General features: G+C 42.8%; 1 protein-coding gene across 2 annotated transcripts in view; it reads left to right on the top strand.

Moving 5' to 3' along the window:
* The first annotated feature begins 3132 nt into the window (after window positions 1-3132).
* Window positions 3133-18986, top strand: part of RSPO2 (R-spondin 2) — a 93074-nt gene continuing 77220 nt past the window's right edge. The window contains exon 1 of one of the 2 annotated variants that reach the window (XM_050941430.1): window positions 3133-3317. In XM_050941430.1, the coding sequence (XP_050797387.1) occupies window positions 3236-3317 (82 nt within the window). In that variant the 5' untranslated portion in view covers window positions 3133-3235. The remainder of the gene's footprint in view (window positions 3318-18986) is intronic. The other variant, XM_050941429.1, reaches the window with a different exon arrangement.

Here is an 18986-nt window from a genome sequence, read left to right as displayed (position 1 = left end):
CTCTAAAGCCATCCTTCCTCTGCTAACCTGCTGTGTTGAATCAGTGCCTGGGAAATAATTTTGACAGAGGGTGGTGTTTTTTGTGCAGCTGGGGAGAGGCAGAGTGATGAAAGCTGGCATGGAGGTAGGAATGGTGCAATAAAGGCTTTTCAGAATCGCTTCTCCTAAGATGTGTAAGGAGTGGAGATTGAGAACAAGAGGAAGCAGATATCCACTTGGTCATGTGATGCCTTCTTTTGGCATTCAGGCAGGAACTGAGTTGCTAGATTTATTGCATCATAATTTTTATTGTAGAAAAAAGAACATAAATCTGATAAAGACACAGCAGTTGGTAGTGACCTAGAATTGTTACACTCAACGTTGTTTGCTGGCCCATGTGGAGATAAATTGGTTTCAGCCCCTTTAAGTAGTAATTAGCAAGGCTAAAAAAAGAATTTGAAGAACGATGACCCAAAGACTCAAAAAGAAACAGTGAAAATGTTTAAGTACATCAGAAGCAGGAAGTCTACTAAATAACAAGTGGGGCCAATGGATGATCAAGATGGTAAGGAAGAACTCAAGTGGGATAAGGCCATTGCAGAGAAACTAAACAAATTCTTTGCATTGGTCTGTGAGGGATGATTCCCCAACTTCAGTCATTCTTTTTAGGGGGACAAATCTGAGGAACTGTCCCAGATTGAGATGTCATTAGAGGAGGTTTTGGAACAAATTGATAAACAGTAATAAGGCACCAGGGCCAGATGGTATTCACCCAAGAGTTACGAAGGAACTCAAATGTGAAATTGCAGAACTACTGACTGTGGTATGTAACCTATCACTTAAATCAGCTTCTGTGCCCGATGATTAATGTGATGCTAATTTTTTAAAAAATACTCCAGAGGCAATCCTGGCAATTACAGGCTGGTAAGCCTAACTTCAGTACAAGGCAAATGGTTGAAACTCTAGTAAAGAACAGAATCATCAGACACATAGATGGACATGATTTCTTTGGGAAGAGTTAACATCATTTTTGTAAAGGGAAACCATGCATCACCAATCTACTAGAATTCCTTGAGGGGGTCAACAAGCATATGGACAAGGGGGATCCAGTGGATATAGTGTACTTATATTTTCAGAAAGCCTTTGACAAGGTCCCTCACCAAAGGCTCTTATGCAAAGTAAGCTGTCATGGGATAGGAGGGAAGGTCCTCTAATGGATCAGTAACTGTCTAAAAGACAGAAAATGAAGGGTAGGAATAAATTATCAGCTCTCAGAATGAAGAGAGGTAAATAGCTCTGTCTTCCTGGGGTCTTTACTGGACCAGTCCTATTCAACATGTTCATAAATGATCTGGAAAAAGGTGTAAACAGTGAGGTGGCAAAATTTGTAGATGATACAAAACTACTCAAGATAGTTAAATCCAAAGCAGACAGCAAAGAGTTACAAAGGCCCTCACAAAACTGGGTGACTGGGCAATAAAATGGGAGATGAAATTCAATGTTGATAAATGCAAAGTAATGCACATAGGAAAACATAATCCCAGTTATACATATGAAATGATGGGGTCTAAAGTACCTGTCACCACTCAAGAAAGAGATCTGCGAGTCATGGTGAATAGTTCTCTGAAAATATCCACTGAATGTGCAGTGGCAGTCAAAAAAGTGAAAAAATGTTGGGAATCACTACGAAAGAGATAGACAGTATGACAGATAATATATTGCCTCTATATAAACGCATACTATGCCAACATCTTGAATACTGCATGCAGATTTGGTTGCCCCATCTCAAAAAAGATATATTGGAATTGGAAAAGGTATAGAAAAGGGTAACAAAAATGATTGGGGTATGGAATGGCTGCCATATGAGGAGAGATTAGTAAGACTGGGACTTTTTAGCTTGGAAAAGACACGACTAAAGGGGGGGATATAATAAAGGTCTGTAAAATCATGACTTTTGTGTGGAGAAAGTAAATAAGGAAGTGTTATTTACTCCTTTTCATAACAGAAAAACTAGGGGTCACCAAATGAAATAAATAGGCAGCAGGTGTAAAACAAACAAAAGCAAGTACAGCTTCACATAATACACAGTCAACCTGTGGAACTCTTTGCCAGAGGATGTTTTGAAGGCCAAGACTGTAACAGAGTTCAAAAAAGAACTAGATAAGTTCATGGAGGATAGGTCCATCAATGCCTATTAACTAGGGCAGTTAGAGATGCTGTCCCTAGACTCTGTTTGCCAGAAGTTGGGAATGGGTGAGAGGGATGAATCACTTGATGATTACCTGTATTGTTCGTTTCCTCTGAAGCACCTGTCAGAAGAGAGGCTACTGGGTTAGATGGACTTTTGGTCTGACCCAGTATAGCCGTTATTATGTTCTTAGATATTCGTGACTCAAAAGCTCCATCACAACTGGCCACGAATTAAACTATTGTTGAGATTTTCATCAGAGAGACCAAGAAGTGACTTTACAGAAACCGCGCTACCTTTGTACCCCAAGAGTTGGTCTCTTCAAGCAAGACAGATATGTGGGGAAGCTTGCACTGCCATTGTCTGTACTGTATCTGTTGTCTAGATGGAGGACTTCTGTGCCCTCAATCTGGACGTTTCCATGAGTCATATAAATGCATGTCAGAACACTGGCATCTGTGTCCTTTTAAAAATATTTCATTGGCATTATAGCTAGATTTCTAGAGGAAATGGCACTTGCAGAAGTCCTGCAGGATGAACTCTGTGTGTGTCTGTTTCAGGATACCGGTCTTCTGCTGTGCACTACTGCTCTCATGGGCTTGCATGCTCAGGTTGAAGCTATATTGTGGTCCATGGATTTTACTTGTGCTACTGTGACTAATTTGATTTCTCTTGGACTCTAGTTGCATGTAAAATCATGCATTTCATTAATCTGGTGTGTAAGTTTATCAAATAGAATCACACACTAATGTAAAAAAATGGAGATTGCATTTCTAATAAGTATTACTTAGACAGACGCTTCATTTTCCACTGCAGATGTGTTAAAATCTGCACACTCTATTGTAAGTTTTTTTCCTTCCCAAACTACTTGTATTGATGCAGTAGATAAACAACATTTTTGTGTGTGTTTTCCAGCAAAACCATTTCCAAAACTATTAAAATTTATTGTTTTATTTTGCAGCTAGCTATGGACCAAATCCAATTTGCAAAGGTTGTTTGTCTTGCTCAAAGGATAATGGGTGCATCAGATGCCAGCATAAATTGTTTTTCTTTCTTCGACGAGAAGGAATGAGGCAATATGGAGAATGCTTGCATTCCTGCCCATCAGGGTACTATGGACTCCGAGCGCCAGATATGAACAGATGTTCAAGTAAGTTTCTGTTCTATCTTTATGACTGTTTTATTGATAGACCATAGTTCATTCATGGGTGACTCAATTTTTAAGATGATGTATTGCAAAATATAACAATGATATTTTCACAGATGTCTCAAGATCATCATAAACATTCTTTCCTAAAGGAATCCTCAGTTAACTCATACCAAGATGTACACCGTTCAGCACAATCACTGCACTGTTGCCCAGTGAATTATTACCGTTTTGTTCCCTTAGTTGGGGGATGAACAGAGAGAGAATGAGGTAATGTGGATCTAAACATTGCTCATCTTAATGAGCAACTTCTTAATACATTACATTTAAAAAGGACTAAGAATTAATTTAGTAATGCCTCATGTACTTTCTAGCCTAAGATATGTACATGTAGACTGGTGGGCAGAACAGATATAATATAATCATAAGACTATAAGAATAGTCATACTGGGTCAGACCAAAGGTCCATCCAGCCCAGTATCCTGTCTACCGACAGTGGCCAATGCCAGCTGCCCCAGAGGGAGTGAACCTAACCGGTAATGATCAAGAGATCTCTATCCTGCCATCCATCTCCACCCTCTGACAGACAGCTAGGGACACCATTCCTTACCCATCCTGGCTAATACCCATTAATGGAACAATCATATGACTGGAAGGGACCTTGAGAGGTCATGTCATCCAGAGCTCTGAGCTGAGGCAAGACCAAGTGTACCTAGATCATCCCTGACAGGTGTTTGTCTAACTTGTTCTTAAACCTCCAGTGATGGACTCCTCAGCCTCCTTTGGAGTCCTGTCATATGCCTAACTCTTATAGTTAGTTTTTCCTAATATCTAATGTAAATCTCTCTTGCTGCAGATTAAGCTGATTACTTTTTATCCTACCTTCAGTGGACATAAAGAACAATTGATCCCCATCCTTTTTATAACAGCCCTTAAAATATCTGAAGATGGTTGTCAGGTCCTGGCACAGTCTTCCTTTCTTAAGACTTAACATGCCCAATTTTTTTACATCTTTTCCTCACAAGTCAGGTTTTCTAAACCTTTCCTCATTTTTTTCTCTCTTCTGGACTCTCTCCAATTTGTTCATATCTTTCTTAAAGTGTGGCACATAGAACTAGTCACAGTGCTCCAGCAGAGGCATTATCAGTGCCAAGCAGAGAAGGACAATTACCTCCCATGTCTTAAGTACAACACTGCTATTAATACATTCCAGAATGATAGTAGGCTTTTTGCAACTGTGTCGTGTTGTTGACTCATATTCAATTTGTAATCCACTATAAAACTCAGATCCTTTTCAGCATTACTACTGCCTAGATGTGTTCCCCCAGACTGATAGCAAACCATTGATAACTGCAAGTATAGTCTTTGTATATTCAGCTTATAGTGATTTCATCTCATTCACATTTCCCACGTTTGCTTATGAGGCTGTCATGTGGGACTATGTCAAATGCTGTACTAAAATCAAGATATATCACATCTACAGCCTCCCCCCATCCACTAGGCCAGTAACCCTGTCAAGGAAGAAAATTAGGTTAGTTTGCTATGATTTGTTCTTGACAAATCCATGTTAGCTATTATTTAAACCCTATTATCCTCTAGGTGCTTACACATTTTTTGCTTAATAATTTGTTCCACTATCTTTTCCTATATCAGAGTTAGGATAACTGGTCTATATTTCCCTGGGTCCTCTCCCCCACTCCTTTTTAAAGATAGGGGTGTCCTTTTTCTCCTCCCTGCTATTTGTTCCCACACAAAATTCAGGTGACTGAACCCTCACTCCAGACTTGTCACAACATGTGAGTGTTGCTACTTTAATAAAACAGAGGTACCATTTATTTAAAAAAAAGGCTTTAACATTTAGTTACTGTTTTGTTTGAGATTTTGCAGCCCACTGTTATACAACACGATTCAGATTTATGTGTTTGGGCTTGGAAACACCAGTGTATTTTAAATACATGGGCACAAGTAATTGCACCGCTATCTGCTAGTTGTGGTTATTCATGTAGATTCTCTATATGCTTATGCCAGGCTGTTATACAGTCTGGCCATCAAGTCTGTCAATGTGTACATTGATCCCACTACTGCCTTGTGTTTTTGATTCTGTCAGATTTCTGTCTAACCAGAATTAGGTCACCAAACCACTAAGAAAAACCTTTTGTGCTTCTTGAAATGAGATTGTCACCAAGTACGTGGCACTCGTCCCTTAGAGCTGAACTAATGCAGCGGTATGGTGTCGAGGTCCACTATGCTTGTAGAATGTGGTGCTATCTTTCAGGTGAGACAAAAACCCAAGGTCCACCTGAGGTCATTCTGTGGCACTTTTCACAAGAATAGAAGCATTAACTGCTTTGGCCAGATTCCAACTCATGAAATGACATTCTGCCTGTTCTTCTAAATTCCCTGTGCTGTTTCAGTTGGATATGTTATTTTTCACTTCTTGCTCCCAACTGTTATGTAATGTTGCTGAGTGCTGCCTAATATTTACCATGTGGCTACATGGAGGATTAAATGATCCCAGTGTATATCTAATATATCCCTTTTATAAAGTGTGTTGGGATCTTGGCCTTCATTTGCATAGTTTAATTGTGAACTCAGCAACTTGTCCGCTTTAAATCTTTTTTTATTTAAACTGGGGCTGTAAAAATGTGTCCATTTTGTTCAAAAACCATTTCCATTGTGGTTATGGGAAATATGTCCTAACATAACTGTTAGGCATGTAAGTTTGTTTCCCAGCAGTAACGTAATAGCAAGGACTTTCTTGAGTTAGGTAAGGGTTAATATGTCTGTCATTCAATACTTTCTTCAAGGAAAAAAAAATGTTTGTGGGTAGAGTACGGCGTGAGAAATTACTTGAACTTCCTTCCACTACATGATGTACACAAGGTAATTTTTAGCTGTGGCAATGTTCTTAATCCTGAATTAAGGGGCAGATTCTTCAAAAGCACAAATGTAAATTAAGTGCCTGACTTCCACTGATATTCATTGACAGTTGGACACCCGCAGTGGTGCTGGAACAACTTATATAGTGGGGGTGCTGCAAGCCATGAAACAAAACTATAAATCCTGTATATGATGGAAACCACTTCAAGCCAGCGGGTGCTGCTGCACCCCCATCACCCCTAGTTCCAGCAGCCCCGGGCACTCAACTGCCCTTTTGTACCTTTGAAAAATCTTTCCCTTGAGATTAATGATGCAGCTGTATTTGAAGACCAATTCTGGTTCCTCTCAAGTGATTTCTGTGCAAAGATTATGTTAAAGAAAATCACCAACTGATTTATATTTATGTCCCAGCTTTGTCTTTGTTTGGTGATCCTGTGACATACATAGAGACATAGCTAGCAATTGTATTCTTTAGAGGTATTCAAAGTAAGGTAAGATAAATAAGAAAAAGTATAAAATTCTTCTTACTTCATGTAGGATGTACTTTCTGAGTCTATCACCTCTTGGTTTTATTGCTCAGATAGTATTTTCTCAGTTAAAAATATCAAAAATGCAGGCTAGGTTAAAATCCCTTGTGGGAGTTTCAGGGGTTGATTTGTATTAGTTAAAATGATTTCTGTCCTATTGTCTTTATAGGCACAAAAGCAATTTAATATTTTATTATTGGAACATTTGCCCATTTGTGCTAGAGGAGCAATAGAGCATATTTTTATAGAAAATGTTGACATTGTTTTAAAAGCATCAGTATTGCCAAACATAACACTGTAAATGCCACAGCCAAATGTAACAGCTCCAAAATTATGAATGTTGTGAATTTCAAACTAATTTTCTTTGCTAGATGCAACTGATTTATGCATTTTGAACTTGGAAGGCTATTTTAAAATTTTTCTGGTCACAGTGAGTCGTGTAATTCAAGGATGGTTTGTGTACAGGAATGGACACAGTTTCTGGTGGCGGGGAGACAACTAATCTCACTTTAAAGTGACATGAATTCTTTCTTGAATATTTGAGGTATGAATGAACAATATATTGAGGAAATAAAGCTGAATGGTTCTGTGTAATCTTTGCTGTAGAAAAGGAAATACCCAAGAGAGGAATGATGTTTTGTTTTTCTCCCTAGCCTCTGAATAGAAGAATCTCAGAAGGAAATAAGCTCCCAGGAAAGTCTACTATTTGTACTGGGGAATAAAATGAAACCCATCACCTAAGTTTATTGGTTCTACATTAGGCTGACTAAGACAAGCCCCTCCTGAATCTTTTAATTTAACCTGTGCCTAAACTGACCTTTGCCATTCCCTTTTTGGAATTTACAAGAGTGTGGTGACTCACCATTCTCTTCACCTTTGACTAGGTACTCAGACTATTACATAACTCCTCTTTCCATCTCATAAGTCAGGTTCCTTCTCACCAAGGTGCAAATAGCAGCATCCCCAAAGTTGTCATCGTCAGAGTGTAGGGCTACTGCATCTGTATTTCCTCTCCTTGGTTCACCAAAGACACACTGTAGGTCCCCACTTCCTTAGCCGTCACCTCTCTTGGTCAGAAACCTGCATCTCTCTCCCTCCTGATGGGTTTTTCCCCTCATGAACAGATCCTCGCCTACATTGTAATATCCCCAGCAAGCCAGATGGTCTGAACAGGTCACCATCTGCACTTCACTTTCTCTTTGAAGGCTATAAACAGCTGTAAATGCCAGCAGTTAGAAGTTACCATACAGCTCTTTATAAGCTAGTACATTTAATCTTAAGGTGAAAGCATTACCAAGAAAACATTTTATATATATATAATAGTTCCTATGTACATGATAAAAGCTTACCAGAGGTCATCCATCAGTCTTATGGGCCCTCAGTAGGCCAAAGGTCTTTCAGCCCCTACCAGGAAGCACTGGCTTCCCCCCTTGAACAGAAGGTCCTGTCCGTTTGCTAGATCAGGAAGAAGGCCCTGAATTAGTTTAAAGTCAGGCTGTTTATCCAAAAATCCTTTCTTTGTCTGTTGGGCTCTGGAGAATCCTGTTTGAACTGGTATGTGCACACCTCTCCAGGTGATAGTACTTCCCTGGAGCAGTTATAATGTGAGTGAATTTGTCTAATCATCAGCCTCTCTCCCTCCCTTCCCCCCACACCAATTCTAAGTTCCTGGAGGACCTGTGGTCACTCTCCCTGTCACAGGGTCCACTTACCCTATGTGGCTGCATCTGGAGATTAGCCCTGCCCTGTCTGACACTCCCTTCCTTCATTCACGCAGCAGCTCCCCTTGCTCTCTAGGTGTAGCAGTACTTCCTCTTCATGGCCTGGCCTTCCAGCAAAGTCACTATACAGTTTTCCTTTTGTGGGATAACAAAGTCTCCCCTGACAAGCTGTCTGGGTGCCATTCCAGGCAGTCTTCCATGTCAAGACTGTGCCATTTTCTCAGTGACTGGTAGGGGAAGCCAGACCCACTTTCTGCAGCCAAGATCTCCACTGTCTCAATCCCCTCTGCCATTTACCTGGGCTTCTTCCTATTTTGCCTTCTGTGGGCTTTCTGCTCCACCTCTTCCCCCCCTGCCCCCGGGGTAAACCCCCCATCAGGATCAGAATCACAGGGCTTCTTCTCCCCTGCCCCATGGGTTTCCTCCTCTCCTGATTAGGCCCAGGGAGTGACTGCAAATTTCAACCCTGCAGCCCTCTTCTGCTCTCACCTTCAGGCTTTATACAAGCCCTGCCTACTCCTACTCAGATGGGCTCCATCTTCAGTTAGTGCTTGTCAGTCAAGTCTGCCTCGTCCCTATGATGCAGCCTACATACCCTTTCTGAGACACTTCACCCCATTCAGGGGTGGTGTGTTGTGAACACTCCATCAGACCTCCTCACTGAATTATGTACAATCCTTAGCCCACAATGATTCATACATTTAATATAGAAAGATCTCCCAAAGATATTGCAGGATATTTCCATATCTGTCACAATCAGTCCCATCTGCCTTATATAAAAATAATGTTTAGCACAGAGTAGACATTAACGAGCAATCACAAAATAAACAAGTGTTTAATAAACATATCTAGTTAATTTACTATATTAAGAAATGCCTCCCAGTATGAGCTTGTGTTGCAAAATATCAAAACTTTACTTCAAATAGAACAGCTAAGTTTCTTGGCTAATGCTTATATAGAATAGCCCATGGGATGCTATACTAAATTCTCCTGAAATCTATATAGCAACTACAACTCCTAGCAAGACATCAGCAGATGCAGTGACTAGTGGAGGAAGCAGTCAACTTGAAATTAACTCAGTGTTTTTTAAGTTTGTAAAAAGTAGTTTTAGGTACTTTTGTTATTGTTGCCTTTAATTCAAAAAAATGGCTTTTAATTTAAAAACTGAAAAGAGGCGAGTCTAGTATGTGGTCTAAAAAGTATTTGGGATTTTGAAAATAAAATTTAACTGCCAGGAATCTGAGGTTTAGATAAAATCTACTTTGCAGGCGCCTTATTTTTTTCCCCAACAAAGGATGATAAGCATTTGGACATGTCCTTCTTATTTTGTAACTTATTGGCCTAACTCTGTATCATTTCAGTAGGGCTGCCATAGATCTGTCTCGAAGCTAAAAATCCTGGCAATGATTTAAATTAAGATTCCTGAATCTGTAGTCAATTTAGATTTAAGAAGACCATTGTATATTTGTAAAATACTAATTTATGTCTGAAAAGATACTTATTGTGGCTTGGCAAGTATTTAAAAGATGCCTATTAATAATGAATCCATGTTTTAACATAATAGAGCTATATTACTAAGTGTTAAAGAATTCTCACAATGGCAAAATTCTCATTCTTCTAAAGCTCTCCCAGTGAAGCAGTAGGTCCATTTTAATCCCCAGAAACTGATGTATCCACTGGGTTTGCACATTCTTCAACAAGAGACTGCTGTACAGCCCATAGGGTGTTTAGATTTGTATCTTGAAGAAAGAGCTGCAGGTGCCTAAGCCATTTTTACTTAACAGTTTAAATAGACCCCCAGCTTTTAAAATTTTTAGCCTGAGGTTTAAGTTAAGCTGGGAGCTTCAGCCTCTGACCTCCTTTCTGTTCACTAAACTTTCCGGTTCTCATTTAGCTCCTTGCTCTTTGCAGTTTATTTTTTGTTCATTTCCGTCTCCCTCCAAAACCAGCCAGAGCTCACAGCCCTCTTCCCTTTCTTGTCCTCTCTCCCTTCCCAAAGCTACACTACTTAATCTTCCTCCATCCCCCTCATCAGCTTCTCCTTCATTCCCCAATTTCTTGTCGGTCTGGGCTAGTCTACATTAGAAGCGCAACATAGGCGCAACTGCACCAATGCATCTGCGCTGCTGTAGCGTGTCTGGTGAAGATGCTATGTGCTGATGAAAGAGGGTTTTGTGGTATGGGAGAGGGCTCAGAGTTAGGGCAGAGGGTTGGGGTATGAGGGGGAATAAGGCCTCCTGCTAGGGTGTGTGTGATCTGGGGTTGGGCCAGGGATGAGGGTTTTGGGGTGAAGGAGAGGGATCTGAACTGGGGCTGGGGGCTGTGGGGTGCCAACTCTGGCAGGGAGTTTGTGTGTGGGAGGGAATTCAGGGCTGGAGCAGGGGGTTGTGGTGCGGGAGGAGGTGAGGAGTGCAGGCTCTGGGTGGCACTTAACTCAGGCAGCTCCCAGAAGTAGCTGGCATGTCCCGCTGGCCAGCCCCATAGCTCCCATTGGCTGTGGCTCCTGGCCCATGGGAGCTGCGGTGCCACCACTTGGGGCAGATGCAGCGTGCGGTGCCCCTGTGGACACCTCTGTGCCTAGTAACTGGACACCCCAGCCACTTCCAGGAGCTGCGCAGAACCAGGACAGGCAGGAAACCTGCCTTAGCTCTGCTGCACCACCGAGCAGACTTTTAGCAGCCTGGTCAGTAGCACTGACTGGAGCCGCCAGGGTCCATTTTCGACCAGGTGTTCCAGTTGAAAACCAGACACCTGGGAACTTTAGCTACAGCTTAAGTACAGGCCACCACACTTGGGTCTGGAAAGTCTGCAAATAGTATCCCACAGTCCTCTGAGCTGTACTTCCCAGCCCTTCAATTCCAAAACTCATCATTTGCTTCCCAGGAACAGGAAGCAAACTCCTGGTTGAAATGCAGCTGCTTGGCATTTAGCCCTTCATTTCCACGTGGCCTGCTCAATTGGAAAAATAATGAGTGCTTGGAATTAAGTTAGAGAAAATGATCACCAAAACACAGACTCCACGCACTGGGATCTGGAATTAACTTAAGATCTGAATTTGTATTTGAATGTCTCCTCTCTTGATTCAGTCTTAAAAAACGACAAACATTATCAGTCCCTTAATGCTTGTTGTCTTTTAAAAGCAGACTTAGCATTTTAGTATTAGAGACAGGAAGACAAAATAGATCGGAAAAATTTATTAGTAGCACTTTGGTTCCTCTGTTTGTTTAGTACTCTTGAATGCCACTGTAATTTGAGCATGATTTGCTAATACAGCCTTTGCTCATCACAATTTTTTAATGCCCCATTTATGTAATTGTCTATGAATATTAATTTTATCCTCCTTGGATTTACTTTCTGGCCTTCAAATAAACTGACACTGAAAATTTAGGTCAGTGTTAATGGGATTATGAAGGCTGAACTCTAATATTTTATAACCAGGATCTAAGGATATTTCTCACAGCAGCAGATCAATTTGTCCTAAAGCAGTCATATATGGAACAGAATGAAACTTGTCAGGAAACACTATCCCCTTTGAAAAAAATGATGAATTTTGATATGCAAAGGACTGTGGATAAAATTTTCAAAAACACCATAGTCCCATTTTTTAGAAGTGACTTGGGCACTTAGGAGCATAAATCTCACTGACAGGACTTTGGTTCCTAAATCACGTAGCAGGTTTTGAAATTTTACCTTGTGACAGTACTACAAAGTTAGACGGTCTTAAGTTTCTGTATACAAGCTCTTCCCTGATTGTGATTTTATCTTCCCTTCTGCTGGTTCTTCCCTTTTGAAAAAGGAGAGAATTCTGATCTAATGAGATGAGTCAGAGTCTCTGCTCTTATAAATGGGTGAAACACCATTGAGGTCAATGAAACTATGCCTATTTATACCAACAGAGAATCTGGTCCTTTAACTCCTAGAACCCTCTGAGGTGGGAAGGACCCAGGGCTTGGGCTGCAGACTGGGCCGGGAGGCCTACACTGCAATTAAACAGCCCCCCGGCCGAGCTCCATGAGCCTGAATCAGCTGGCATGGGATAACCATTTTTAATTGCAATATAGACATACCACTGGAATTCCAGGTCCTTGCAGTTCTGTCATGATGAATTAAGAGATTGCATAATGTGATTTGACCGCACATTGGAGAAGTTTGAAGTGGTGATTTTTTTCCCTTTTTAAGTGTGATTTTTTTTTAAAAAAAAAATTCTGCTCTGTAAATTAAAATATCAGCTTTTACGAAGGGAGAAGTTTTCTAACTTTGTTTTGCCTAAGCAATGGGGTACTCCAGGAAGAGGTAGGGAACCACTTGATCCTTTGAGGAGCCAGAAGGGAGTGCTAGTGCACAAGCTAGGGAAGGTGTACTGCAGTGGAGCACTCCTCTTACAGAGTCTTAGGGGACCTCTTCTCAAACATCAGACAGACTGCTCACCCAAGTTCCTGAGAAGCACCTCAAAGGATTAAGTGGCTCCCTACCTCTTCCTCCTCCTGTACACAGCTCCCCATACCCCACGTAGTCCCACCTCACCTCCATGCCCGCCATTCCCTCTAGCTCTGGCTCACAGGGCTCCGGCTGTGGGGCTATTACATTGCTGTGTAGACTTCTGGGCTTCAGTGCCCACCCCACAGGGTCCCAGGGCCCAGGATCCAGCTCAAGCCTGGAAGTCTACACTGCACTGAAAACAGCCTCGGAGCCTGAGTCCTGCAAGCTGGAGTCAGCCGGCCTGGGCCAGCCATGGGTTTTTCTTTGCTGTGTAGACACACCTCAATTCTCCTCCAACTAGGCTATCCTGCCACTCTTCTCCCCTGCCACTTTCCCTCTGCTCCTGCTCCTCACACCCCCCATGGACTTGTCGCGTTTGTGCTCCTACTCTTCCCAGCTCTAGTACCCCTCAGGCAGTTGTCTTTCTGTGTCTGGAAGCCCACAGTTGAGATCATTTTCCATTGACTTCTGTGGCAAAAATTATGAAAAATGTAAATACCTTGCCTTCCCAGCTTTATTTAGAAAGGCTCCTATGTCAGAGATCTTAAAACTGAGTTCTCTAAGTTTGTGTGATCTTTTAGCCTGTGGGATCAGAGGAACTCTTGAACCAAAAATGCTAAATTTGGCAGAAGCTTTGCAATTAGATCCTGGTCCCTGCTCAGGCCCTTTGCTTGATTACTGGAATAGACTAAGATATCATCTGGATATGCCACTACAAACTGGTCTAGGATATCTTGAAAAATGTTGTTGATCAGATGCTGGAAAGTGGCAGCAGCACTGGTGAGTCCAAAGGGCATTACCGAAGTTTCAAAGTGTCCATACTTTGTTCTAAAGGCTGTCTTCCACTCATCTCCCTCCCTGATTCAAACTAGATTATGTGCTCTTCTAAGGTCCAGTTAATACCTATCCAGGAGCAGTGAGATTAATGGTAAGGGGTACTAGTTATATTTAGTTATTTGGTGCAGTACCCAGTACTCAGTGCTTAATTTGTAATGAAAGGAGTGCCAGGACTCAAGCAATTTTTTTTACATTCATAACTGATGCAGCAAGCCCAGAGGTGCTGGGGCTATGAACTGCCAACCCTAGAGGTGCTGGGGCTCAGCCCTGGCACAAATTAAGCACTATGTAGTCTTTTTCTTCTTCACCAAAAGTACAGAAGAGGTACAGCAGCAGCTGAAACCTTTTGCTAGGTTTTCCTGGAGGTACTCTCTTAACATTGCTAACTCTGCTTCAGACCTTGGTTCTGGGCTAAAGGTCAATAGGGCAATTGTTAACACAATGCAGGGGTATTGAGTCTGTTTCATTTTTTAAAGGTATCATGATAGTGTTGGTATTTTACAGTAAGATTTGATTTATTGTGCAGGGATGGAGTTTCTAGGTCCAACAGGGTTGCTGCCATGTTCAGGGAACATCTGGGTTACAGGAATGGAACCCTCTGGCTTTATTTCTAGGGTTTCAAGTTCTTGAACGAGAAGGGAATTGTCCCTATGGAAGCTTGATGGAAAGGCAGTAACTCATTGAGACCACAGAATATGGGGATTGTGAAGAATAAGCTGCAGTGACCCTAAAAAGTCCAAGGTGAAATGTTAGGAGGAAATAATGTTAAACTGTAGGACTTTGAGGTGATCTCCAGTCACCACTTCCAGTGGTGCGGTCTCTGTGTAACCAGGCCTGATGCCAGTTGAGACTCATGTACTCTTTCTACCAGGTCTGGTTACCCTTGGGTTATATTGAGAGACTGATGGCCCAGCCCACAAAAAAATCCATAAAATTGTCCCCTGTTCCTAAATCAGTCAAGGCCCATTCTATTGGAAAGTCCTGCTCTAACTGCACAATCTGCAACTGCAGTGGAGATGGAGATATGGAAATGGATGAGAAATTCTTGAGTTAGCATAATTTTGGGGTTTCTCCCTCATGGTACCCAGACTTGACTGGGTGTGGTGTTAGCCTCTTCCCTGTCATCAGGTTAGTAGGGGAATTGAAAGGACACTTACATACTGCATGCCCTGCTCCTCCACAACAGAAGCAGAGGTTCTCCTGTCTTCCTAGTCTCATTCACTTGGGGATAGGCAGGGCCATTATATGTCAGCTGGTATGGACTCTACCCAGGGAAGACTCGCTTGGCCCTGAGCTTTGGCTAAATGCTGGAAGTGGATGGTCTCCTCCTTTGTTCCAGTTGTTGGTCGTGCAGTCTGGTTTCTATCTGGATACAGGGGTCCATGAAGGTCTATAAACTGGTGGGGTGTGTTTGTCAGTGGGACCATCTGTGCCAGCTTGTCTTTTAATTCTTTGCAAAGCCTGAGCCAAAACTGATGGAGGAGTGCTGCATCATTACAGATGATATTTATGGCCAAATGTCTGAATGGGATGACATAGGAAGAGGCTGACCCCAGGGTTTGCTGAAGCTTTCAGAAGGCAGTCTCTGCCATGTGGGCTTTGTGAGGGTGATTGAAAACACTGGCAAACGTTTGTAAGAATGAGTCCCAGTTGGTCAATACTAAGTGATTCTGTTCTAAAAAAGCAAGAGGCCCATGCCAGGACCTTCCCAGTAAGCAAGCTCAGTACTAACCACACTTTAACTTGGTCTGTGATGTACACCTGGGGCTGGAGCATAAACAGGAGTCTGCACTGGGTAAAGAACCCATTACTCCTGAGGGCATTCTGCACCAAAAAAAATATTAAAAATTCTGCACACAGTATTTTAAAATTCTGCAAATTTTATTTGTCAAATAAATGTGGAGGCATGGCATTGGGGAGCACAGGCTACTGGCTGCACAGGGGTGGGAGATCACTATACAGCTCCCCCCCACCTCCCAGACATGGACTCAGCAGTGAGGCTGCACCTAACCCTGACACAACACAAGGACTGGGCCTGCCACAGAAACACCCCAGGATCCTGCTCCTCCATGCCAAGTGCAGCTGGTGAGGCCAGGCAGGCTCAGCAAGGCAGGATCCAAGTGTGGAGGGGCTTAGTGTGGGAGGATCTAGGTATGAGTGGAGAGGGTTCTGTGTGGGCCAATCTGGGTGAAGGTGGTTGGGGCTCAGTGGAGGGGTCTGGGTGTAGGGAACTTAGTGGGGGGGCAGATGCTGGGGGAGTGGGGCTCAGTGGGGTGGGGATCCAGGTGAAGCTGATTGGGGCTTGGTAAGGTGGGGATCTGGGTGCAGGTGGCTTGTTGGGGTGGTCCAGGTGCAGGAGGAGTGGGGCTTGTTGGAGGGGAGTCTGGATGCAGGGAAGGGAGTGAGGCTTGGTGGAAGGGTCTGGGTATGAGGGGGTCTGGATGCATGCGAGTTGGGCGGATGGGGGAGCAGCTCCCTGAACAGTGATCCCTCCCCCTTCAGCTGAGGAGTGATGGGTGCAGGAAGCGTAGGATGGGGGGCAGTTTGCAGAGCTTCCTACAGCCAGGGGAGAAATCTGGGGGTGGGTTTGACACAACCTCGGATGTCATGCAGGGGAAGAGGAAGTCCCATCCTCCCCAGCCCAGGCAGGATTAGCAGCTGAGCCTGTTGTAGGGTATGAGGCACCAGCCATGTCTTTCCCCATCTTGCCCTCTGCCCTACAGTGATTTACCTCTCTGCCGGCTGCCCTGGACACCCAAAACATACTGCTGGGGAGGGTCCTATGATCACTCTTGTGGCTTCCCTTTGCTTCTCATCAGAAAGTCATTTTTCTGCAGAGAAGCAAAGAAATCTGCAGGGGACATTACTTCTGAGCATGCACAGTAGCGTAGAATTCCCCTATGAGTAACCCATGAAAATTACTGAGGGTGCCATCATATCTGTCTGGCAAAGGAACTCTGGGGCCTATCTCCTGAGCTGGTGTCATAAGAGATGATGAGTGATTACCCACAGCTGGTCTGAGTACTGTGGCTTGCTCCTGAAAGGAATGATTTCCCATCTGCAAATGTCATACTGGATTCCTCAGTTTCTAGTTCTCTGCCTGGAGGGCAGTGATTTGCATCTGAGGGCTCACAGGGCCCTGGGATGATGGCAGGATGGGAGCCCCACTAGTGTCCATAGTTGGTCTGGGGGCTCAATAATGAGTCCCAGAGAAGACCAAGGTTGGTCTGAGCAAGCTGTCAGGGCCCATAATGTGGGCTGTCTGACAAAGTGGTTGGATCCAGGAGTAGAGTCCCACCAAGGGTCAAAGCCAGAGTCAGTCAGAAGCCATGCTAAGCGTCTAAGACAGAAACAGCAAGTACGGTCAGGGCTAGGAAGCAGGACAACGCATGGTGACAAGAACTGGGATGAGGTGTGGTAGTAGGAGCAAGATGAGACAGCAAGAACAAGGAGCAGATGAGGAAGATGGGAATTGGTCTCAGAGGTCTGAGCAGCAACAGGTCTAGCAACTAGTTACTCAGACAAGGGATGGGACAGGAACAGGAAGCTTTATACCCACTGGTGCCCAATCAGCAGTCTTCTGTTAGTCATTTGAGCCTACTGAGTCAGTGAGTGTAGCTTCTGGTGGTTGGGTATTAACAGCAATTCCTTTATCATGAGCCAGTGCAGTGGATAAGGCTCATGCTTGGTGGGCCTGGGTTCAAGACCTCTAGTAGCTGACTTGTGTAGAGGATGTGCTGTGGCTGCATCAAGGATGAGGAGTGGTCACTGTGCACTACTCTCTGGTGGTCCTTGGCTGCTGATGGCCCTTTTGGGGTATTATAAATTATGGTGAGGATTTCACCCCAGCAATCCTAAGGCTCATGGGAGTGTACTGTGCTGAGTGGCAGTGTGACACAGCTGAGTATCTGGGTCTTAGAACTCTTAAAATAGTGCAGAAATGTTTTTTTCATTATCTTTCTCCCCCCCCCCGCCCGCCCAAATTGAATCTGGACGAGGTTACATGGTAAGAGTCTGGTAATCAGAATCAGTCATCTTCATCAGAAAAAAAAAGAATATGAACTGCTCTAAATGGAAATCTCAATTCACCCTTAACTATGGAGCTGCTACCGGTGCCTTCATAATATAATTATAACATTGGGACTTTGTGGTAATACAATAAAACAAAAACTCAAACCAACCAAACAAAAAACCCAACAAATCTGAACTGCCAAAAAAGGGAAAAGAAAGGATGGAAATAAGATAGGAGTTTTGAATTATGATCCAGAAACCAAAATAGAATAGAATTATTAATTTATTTTTTAAACGTGCTCTTTGCATATGTTCTGTTAAACCAAACCAGGCAAGGTTTTAAGGGAGTTTCCATAAAGTCAGGTGAAGTGAAAATTCATCTAGCAAGAATATAACACTTTTATCAAAGGGTGCTTTTAGCAAGTGATTTTTCATTTAAAACAACAGTACATAAATGAGTCATAATTTTAAGGCCAGAAGGAACCACCAGATCATCTAGAAATGAAATCAACTTCAAAACATGTTGTTCCCTCCCCGTTTTGGAAGTAAATAATTAATGCATTATTTCAAGTGTACATTTGCGTCACTTGGATGTGAGGGAGGGTCACATGATGCTAATTTCTTTTCATGTTCTGTTTTGCACCTCATCATTGGACTAAATTATTTGGAAAAACCTTGATGTCTTTTCAAACTGTCTTGCGTGGGTGGGCAAGAAGCAAATGTTTTTATGAATATTTAAACATACTGGACATTTGATTCAAGCATTGCAATTAATGAAATATTTGCAATGCATGTTGACTATAACAAACGTGCATTGCAATTAACTGTTGCAGGACTATCACCAAAGCAAGTCACCTTATGGCCCCATCTTGAAAGTGCTTGCTAACCTGGGAGAGAGTTTGCAGGGTCAGGCTCTTAATTTGCTATCCACATGCATTGTAGATTAAGTATTAAGGGCCTGGTCCTTAACCCAGACAAAATTCGTGCCATTATTAGTTAAATAAATATTTCTGTTATCTTCCAACCAAGGATCTCAGTTTCTTCTGTGGACATGAAGCAATTTAAGTTGACTTTAACAGGAGTTTTGCCTGAGTAAGAACTGTGGAAATCTATTTCCTGCAGGGAGTAGCTAACTCAGGATCAGGGTTGATGGGTGGAAGCTGAAACATGTTCTCACTGGCCATCACTTCCTAGCCTTCTCCCCATGCACAGATGCT

This window comes from Gopherus flavomarginatus, chromosome 2, assembly GCF_025201925.1.
Source record: "Gopherus flavomarginatus isolate rGopFla2 chromosome 2, rGopFla2.mat.asm, whole genome shotgun sequence".
NCBI classification, from domain to species: Eukaryota; Metazoa; Chordata; order Testudines; family Testudinidae; genus Gopherus; species Gopherus flavomarginatus.
Note: the sequence above shows the minus strand (reverse complement) of the source record. Positions and strands in the feature narration are given on the sequence as shown.